The 8,222-nt window shown below is 41.3% G+C and overlaps 1 protein-coding gene across 1 annotated transcript; it reads right to left on the reverse strand.

Moving 5' to 3' along the window:
* Nucleotides 1-6,734: 6,734 nt before the first annotated feature.
* LOC112345318 (eukaryotic translation initiation factor 3 subunit A-like) lies at nucleotides 6,735-8,222 on the reverse strand. The gene is made up of 3 exons (XM_024671759.1): nucleotides 8,052-8,222; nucleotides 7,129-7,498; nucleotides 6,735-7,083 (listed from the first exon to the last, which is right to left on the reverse strand). Exons 1-3 carry the CDS (start codon nucleotides 8,220-8,222, stop codon nucleotides 6,845-6,847), a joined length of 780 nt encoding a protein of 259 aa, XP_024527527.1. The 3' UTR covers nucleotides 6,735-6,844.

Here is an 8,222-nt window from a genome sequence, read left to right on the forward strand (position 1 = left end):
TCTTAATATTAATGCTATTAAACTTAATTTTAGTTTGGGGAATACGTAATAAAATATATTGGGGGAGAAAACAATACTTTAAATTACCAAGAAATGAATGAACTATTTAGATCAGGCTTTCGTGAACTTTTGATGTGTATTAATACATCTATTGAATATAATTCAAATGGTATCTATTATGATTCTCAAGCAATACATTTTGGTAGAGGCTCTGCTATTTTAATATTTTAATGTAAAGCTGTCCCTTTTTACTGTAATAGTAAAGGACAAAATGGTATAATTCATGGTTATCAAATAAGGGATAGTTTAAGACATTTAATTGATATGTTTAGAAAAGATATGTATATTGCAGGTTCTAGTTTATTTAGTGTTACTGGTCTACATTATTCCTTTGCATATAATGTTTTTTATTGGTGAAATAATTCAACAACTTTAAATTCTTTACAAGAACAAATTAGATATATTGAATCAAATAACCTAAATTGTTACATAAAATTAACAACTTTATATGGTGGATTTCCTAATATTTTTCTCATGACAGATTCTTTTCTTGTATCTCCAAATGGTAAAAATATTTTATTATTAAGATCAAATTGTAAACTTGAGCTTTATTCTGGAAAAATATCTATATGGGTACCCCCAAATAAAGAAGAATATTATAGTTTACGTAAGCTAATACTTCAAATTGATGGAAGTTTAGTTTTATATAATGAAAAGAAAAAGGTAGTCTGGTCCATTAATAAATATTGTAAGCATTCATATTGTTTACAAATTACATATTTAACTATACAAGATGATTGTAATATTGTTATATACAATGGAAGGGTACCAAATTATCCTTGGTGGGATTCAAGAACTTATAAACATCCATATTGTATAAATAATTTATAGATTTATTTTAAATTATTAATAATTATTATTATTATGATAAGATTTATTAAAATTTAATTTTAAGCTTATAATAGGGAAAAAGGGAAAAATAATCTTAGTATCCCTATTGCCAAATCTTATTACGCATTCCTTGTATGAGAACCTTAATTGATTATACTATAACTTGTATTCATCCTAAAATAAGCAACTTCAAAATTAGTATTGAGGTCAATTAAATATTCTTAGTTGGAATAGGATGATAAATTACATTTTTTATGTAAAATAAAAAATTGAATTTAAAAAGGTTAATATACTCCTTTTGGAGCTAATTAACAGTCATATCATCATGATGAACTAAAAGAATTTATCTACATAGATAAATGATAAGAAGTAGAGTTAAAATAAACATGATAGAGTGACTCACTCTAGCTGTCTGGTTGCTGAAGAAGCTCCTCTAGCACCCGGATCAAGCTCCATTGAAACACCTCTGCCACTTTCAAGCGGATATGGCCCTGCAGCTCCGGCGTACTGATTCCCAGCCTGGAGATACGCGATGATGGGATCCTCGGAATTTCGCATTTGCCCTGTCTCTCGCCAAGTCTGGTGTTGGGCTTTAGCTGCCATGGTGGTTGTGGGGAATTTTTATGGATACATAGACTACCACCAACATCTTGGTTGCTCTTGACCACCTTAAGCTGCCACTGCCAGTAGAGTTTGCACGGGACAAGTCTATAAATAAAATATATTTAGGAAAGATCTTAGAAATTATATTATACTATAAGTTGTATGTCATATGAAATAAGGCTAACAATATTGGCAATCATAAGTTGTTGTGCTTATGGACTTCTCAGACAACCACCCCTCTTCGATCCCTTTCAATGATGTGTTGACATAGATGTCGAAGAACATAAATATGCCACTTAAATCATCATTAATATGCAATGCCAAAAACATCTAACCTTCACTTATAGTTTGCATGATGTAAACAACCTTTTTTATCATATTATCAAACACTTTTAATAATCTTTTCTCTTTGTTCATTAAGTAAACATTGAGGAACTCTACAACCTTTATCTATTGCTTGTATGGAAGCCTAATTTTGTAATATTATAAATCATGTCATCTAGAGTTTTATTCATTATAAAAGTAACATATGTGTAATTGAGAAAAATGAAGTATATGTTAAGAAATTTACATTGTGAGTAGTAATTTTAGGTAGCCTGCAATTATCTATAATGCATACTAGTTTCTTCAACTTTGAAGATTTTATAAGTTGAATTTTGTGCTCAATTTATATGAGCTTAATTGAAAGCTCTTCTCAACTCTTCTCTAAATGTACAAGTTCATAAATATTTTGCTTGACTTTCACTTAAGGCTAGAAACCAAAACAATAAAAAGAAGCTCTTATAAAGTGAAAGGGAAATATATACCTTACACCACATCGTGAGCATAAAATTAATTGGGTTATTGAACCATCATCCTTACTTAAGTGTGCCAAAAATGGAATTGCTCAATGTCACGGATAAGGTTTTATTTTTGAACAATAAACTACCCAAGCTTGCATTCAAATATGACAAAGAAAGTTAAAGTGGAGTTAGAGGTGAAATTATAAAATTTATGCATTGATCTTTTAGTAGGCCAAGATAAGTTTGTTGATGTCCAGAGATCCCCTCGCATAGATATGGCTAATTAAAACATTGATATGGTAAATGGGATCATTGCAAAAATAATTGTTAACACACTTCATCAAAGCCATATACCAATAGTTACTATCAATAATTTGGAATATTGTCTTTGCAAGTTCCCGAGTCTCAAGATGGTTGATAAGCATGTTATTGAATTCAGGAGATTTCCTCTTCTAAATAAGATCCTAGCTATTTATGATCTCAGGTATGATGGTAATAATTTCCATTGCTTTTAGCAGTAGAAAGAGACTAAAAACATATTAATATTCATCACAATGCCATTTTGTTTGAACAAGCTAACATACTTGAATGTTGTACGCACAAAATTTGTTTGCTGCAAATAGCAAAGAGAGATTTCTTTAATCAAGTCATTAAGGCCTAACCACTTAAGCCCCTTAAATGTTTGGTAAATTATTGTTTCCCTTATTTGTATAATAGTCTTTTGGAAGTGCTTATACACCATGTTATCACGAAGGTTTATAGTTATTTTAATTCCAGGTTGTTTATTAGGTTCCCTATTGTGAACATTGCTAGATTCCCTAACTTCGGGGATTTGTTAGTGGTGGGCTAGTGAAGAGTAAAGGTGAAGGTAGTGGTGGTGATAGTGGTGGTGGTGGCAATGGTAGTAATAGAGAATTTTGATCTTGTATTAGTAGTGTAGTGTCCTAATTTGTTGGTGTGACTAGTGTTAAATTTTGTTTTGGTAGTGATAGCTACAAATCCTAATATAGGGATAAAGTTGGTGCATCCAAGTGTGTAAGAGATGGCTGTAGCAATGTGGTAATGTGATCTTTAAGTAATAGCATTTTTGTTGATGTGTCAATCAATATATCAATTGTAAAGTTTTTATCAATGTTGAATTTAACTTTTCATGCCCTCTTGGCTATGGCAACTTTTTTAGGTGGTACTATTTTTCTTTTTTGCACTAAGGAATTTTCATTAGTCAAAGTAAAAAAAGAGAATAAAAATGGAAAAAATTCAAACAATTCAAATTTCAAGAAAACAAAACAAAAAGGTGGTTGCTTTAGGCATTTTCACAACTACAAGTCATTTCTGCAGACCCTCATAGCTACTTGAGCTTGACCTTAGGCATTTTTACAGCTTGGGGGGCTAAAGCTATTTAAATAATCTTGGCCTCCTAAGCTGCAAAAGTGCCTGAGTTAGCTAGCCTGAGCTCAACTTCGGGCACTTATATGGCACAAGGGGCCAAGGTTATTTGAATAACCTTAGCCCTTAAGTTGCAAAAGTGCTTGAGATGGCTGCATTGAACTTGACTTTAGGCATTTTTGTGGCCCAAGGGGCTAATGTTATTCAAATAACCTTGGCCCCTAGGTTGCAAAAGTGCTCAAGATGGTTGGCCTAAGCTCAACCTTAAACACTTTTGCAACTTAAGAAGCTAAGGAAGTGCCTAAAGTGGCTAGTCCAAACTCAACTTTAGACACTTTTGGAGCCTAAGAGCCAAGGTTATTTAAATAACCTTGGCCTCTTAGGTTACGATGCCCGAGTAAAATGCCCAAACTAGTGCAAAATGTCTGAAATGGCCACCCGAGAAAAGGGAGAAAAAAGAAAAAAAGCAAATAAATGGAAGAAATTCACCCTTATTGGCATGTTTTTAGTCATATCACTCACTCTCAATCTCTTGAGTGTTAGATGTTCTTTTGCTCTTGTTGTCACTCTCTCGCGTGTTGCTTGATCTTTCAAGCACTCTAGATTTCTCATACGTTGCTTGATGACTCACTCTCAATTTCTTGTGCATTTGATTGTTTAACAACTTATAGTGCAAACATTTATGGCTACCCTAACCCTAACCAATCTTGCATCCTAGCTGTTTATTCAAAATAACTTAAATATCGGCTTTCTATTTCTTTATCACCACATCAGTATATCATAGATCTTATTTTATCTTATCATTATTATTTTATGCCAATTTATGGTTATATTTTAATGATAATATAACTAACACCTATCATACTTCTTTATTTAAAAGTGTTATTGGCATTGGGGGACAGATATCTTTTACCCTTTGTGAAATTCATGATTTAGATATAACACTCTCCTAGAAATGGTTATGGTTTTTAATGTTTGAAGGTTTTATGTTTGTAACAATTATGGTGGCATGATTCTTGCTGTTTGTGGATTGGCACGGGTAATCAATTGAACAGGTGTGCTCTCTCTCTCTCTCTCTCTCTCTCTCTCATATTAGGTTTTTATGGTCCTGCCCTTTTGTTGTGGCTGTAGATCCACTATCTAGATTACATATGTAGAAACATACTCCAGCGAAAGGCTCTTCCCATTTGTCATTTGAGGACAAAATTGACAATGACACCAATAAAATAGCTCTGGTATGGTTTAGCAACTTTGGTCAAGTCCACTAATGCATAAGAGTTTGCAAGTGAACTGAAAAAAAAAAGGGGGGGCATTATAAAACATTAACTTTTTGGGATGAAATTTTGAATGAGCTTCAATCATTGAGAAATGAAGTGGTAATAAACTTGCCTCCACGATGCTATGAGATGCTTATGCCATTATAGTGTAGGTAAAGTGCCAAAACAAGGCTGCAGACTTGAGAAAGGATCTGTCGATGGTAAAAAATGAGGCCCTGGCATGACCTTTATTTAGTAGTGAATTTCAGATTACTTGGTTGTCGCAAGCTTATGGTTGTCAAACAGCTCAGAGAGAAAAGGACTTGGAGTGATGCTTATGATCCCTTACAGAGGCCAAATATGTGGTTTTCAAAATTCTTTCAGCTTTGCATTTTAATTTCTCTCCTATGCCAGGCAGAAGCTAACTATCATTGGAGGCGCAAGTAGAACCGCACAGAAAAATCAGCTTGTGGAGAGCTTGGCTCACACGGTGAAGGGGAACAAAATTGAAGTGAAGCACTTGCTAATGGAGCCATTAGAGCATCAAAGAAAGTATCCTAGTTGGGGAGGAATAAGCAGCAAGATCGATTGGTGACGAGCTTTAAAGTATCCTTGTCTCAGGTTCTCGTTCCATACTACCCAATAGAGGCCCCGGGTCGCCGGTCTCAACCGCCCGGTTCTCGAGTGCAACGACCAAGGCGTCGAATTTGTGGTAGCATTTGCCAATGCGAGCTTCCACGACTGGAGCGATTCCATGAAGCACTGCTCAATCGAGCATGAGCTCAACCCGGCACAGACCGAGATCACAGATCACAAGAATTTCCCGCAGCTCAAAGTCCAGGCAAGTCCGGAGACTTTACGTTTACCTGTTCTGACCGTGTTTGCAGGTCACCAAGTTCCGGTGTGGCAGGATCGCCCTCGGCCTCGTCACCACCCACATTGTCACCAACGGCTCGTCCATCTTTGCGTTCTTCAAGGCCTGGTCGGATATCCATCAAGGATTGCCACCGCCGAATCCAATGCCATCATTCGACTCCAGCATCCTCAGGGCCCGAGATCCCCCCAGCATCAAGATGCCCATCCGGGACTACGTCGCGGTGCCACCGTCCCTGGCCCAGGATCACACTGGAAAGGATATCTCTCCCAAATACCACAACCGGGCATTCCACATGAGCGAGCTCCAGCTCTCGCATCTCAGGCACGAGATCACGTCCGGCCCATTCTCCTACGGCAGCTTCCCGAGGCCGTGGCAGCCCTCGTCTGGAAATCCATCAGTGAGGCGCGGGATCTCGTCGACACCGCCATCGCCACATTCGTCTACTCGGGCTCTGCCAAGGCCGGCAAGAACCGGCGGCATCCCGGACGAGTTGTGCGGCACCTCCGCCATGACCCGTGTCCGGCGCGCGACCTCAAGAACAAGCACATCTCCTTGGCCGCTCGCGTCGTCCACGACGACATCCGGGCCATCACCCACGAGCGATTCCATTCCACCATTGACTGGATGGAGCTGGAAGGAATCGGCAGCCCCAGGAGATCGCGGTCAACATGAGGGCCGGGATGGCGGTCTACTCCGTTGACCTGGTCACCTTCCTCTACGACGTTGACTTTGGGTGGGGGCGGCCCGCCCACTTCTCGCTGGTGCTGGAGCCGTGGTATGGCAACGGGGTGGTGGTGTTTCTTCCCACTGCCCAGGGAGGGACGCGAGAGCGCCGCATTGTGGTCATGCTCCTTGACGATGAAATGAAGAGGTTGCTGCAAGTTGAGCTCCTCGCCAAGTTCGCCACCTTGGAATGAAGGGTTCTCGTAGAGATTCGAGGCAAAGCAAGTAAATTCGTTTCAACGATCGTTTCATCGATCGGAGCAGAGTAGATACAAGAATCTCGGATTCTCGAGCAAAACAAGAATGCGATCCGAGAGGGAGAGAAACTAAGAACGAGGGTCGATCCGTCCGTGAGAGAGGAAAGAAAGGACAGAGGCCATCGTCAAGGAGAGTGAGAGGACTCGGCGGCACGAGCGGTGCACATCCTGGAACACGGAACCCTCATGAAGGCTTGGCTCGTCCGGGACGGCACCTCCTTTCCCTTGCCAAGCTCCGGCAGCGGGAGCTTGGGCTTGGATCGATGAGCATCGTTGCCGGTGGGGGCGGGCTCTCCAGATCTTGGCACCTGGATCAAAGAATGAAGGAAAAGAATCACATTTTCGTTCCATACCTTTGCGACGCGAGGAAACATCTGTGCGAACCACGCCGCTGGCAGCCACGCCCACAGGATCTGGGCCGCCGTTTCTCGGATCGGGCCATAGACCAGCTCCGTGACCGGTCCCTGGATCGTCCCTGTGATCATCCTGTTGATCGGCCCCTCGATCATCCCTGTGATCGTCCTGTCGACCGGGCCCTCGATCATCCTTGTGATCGTCCTGTCGACCGGGCCCTCGATCATCCCTGTGATCGTCCTGTCGACCGGGCCCTCGATCATCCTGGTGATCGGCCCCTCGATCATCCCTGTGATCGTCCTGTCGACCGGGCCCTCGATCATCCTGGTGATCGGCCCCTCGATCATCCTGGTGACCGGCCCCTCGAAACTAAATTTGATCACCATCCCCGCCAGCATCGATACGAGCAGGGACTTCGCCAAGAACTTCGCCGCGTCCCAGCCCCAGCCCATCGCTCCGCCCGCGCGCTTCCTCCCCTCCAAGAAAGAAAACTAGGGCTCCTACCCAAGAAACCATGGCAAAGGGGAGGGATTCATGATTGCGCTGTCCACCTGGATGGTTCACGCTACACGGTTCTTGCAAGAAGAATTTCTTGTATAGCCAATGTGCTAAACTTTCGATGAAAAACCTTCATATTGGTCAACTACTGGCACATGAAGCGTGATGGCTGGCCGAGGAAGCTGAAGTGCTCAAGGACGAGGAGCTAGGGGTGCGCTGAAAGTTGGAGCTTTGTCTTGTGAAATCTTCTGAAGCTGGGACGTGTTGCGGCTGGCTGGAAGCTGGGGTGGACTATCACGAGGACGTGTTGCGGCTGACTGAGAAAGCCATTTGAATCAATCGAGCAGCATCGCCCAAGCCCACTATCACCTTTGATTCGGAAGAAGGACGCCTGGCTACAGAGGGGACGGGGGCTGGATCATGCCTCCAGCGCAAACCGGGCAGATTCGTACGTGAATTGTCCGAGCTTGATCTGGGGCTTCCATCTTGCGATGGCGTGCCTGGTCGTAGATTTCCACGTTGATGCCGGGTTCACTTCTTTGCAGTAGTTCGTCAAGTGCTCCCTTCGCTGGATTGTAGTGCGATGTAGAACCAT

The sequence above is a fragment of the Selaginella moellendorffii genome, unplaced genomic scaffold, assembly GCF_000143415.4.
Source record: "Selaginella moellendorffii unplaced genomic scaffold, v1.0 SELMOscaffold_8, whole genome shotgun sequence".
NCBI classification, from domain to species: Eukaryota; Viridiplantae; Streptophyta; class Lycopodiopsida; order Selaginellales; family Selaginellaceae; genus Selaginella; species Selaginella moellendorffii.

Excerpts from the sequence above, each read along its gene's own strand:
- LOC112345318 (XM_024671759.1), bottom strand. The coding sequence starts at position 8,222 with ATGGTTCTACATCGCACTACAATCCAGCGAAGGGAGCACTTGACGAAC. Across the intron at positions 7,499-8,051 it reads CTGCCCGGTTTGCGCTGGAG|TTTCGAGGGGCCGGTCACCA; the intron begins GCATGATCCAGC and ends GATCAAATTTAG. Across the intron at positions 7,084-7,128 it reads TGTTTCCTCGCGTCGCAAAG|GTGCCAAGATCTGGAGAGCC; the intron begins GTATGGAACGAA and ends TCTTTGATCCAG.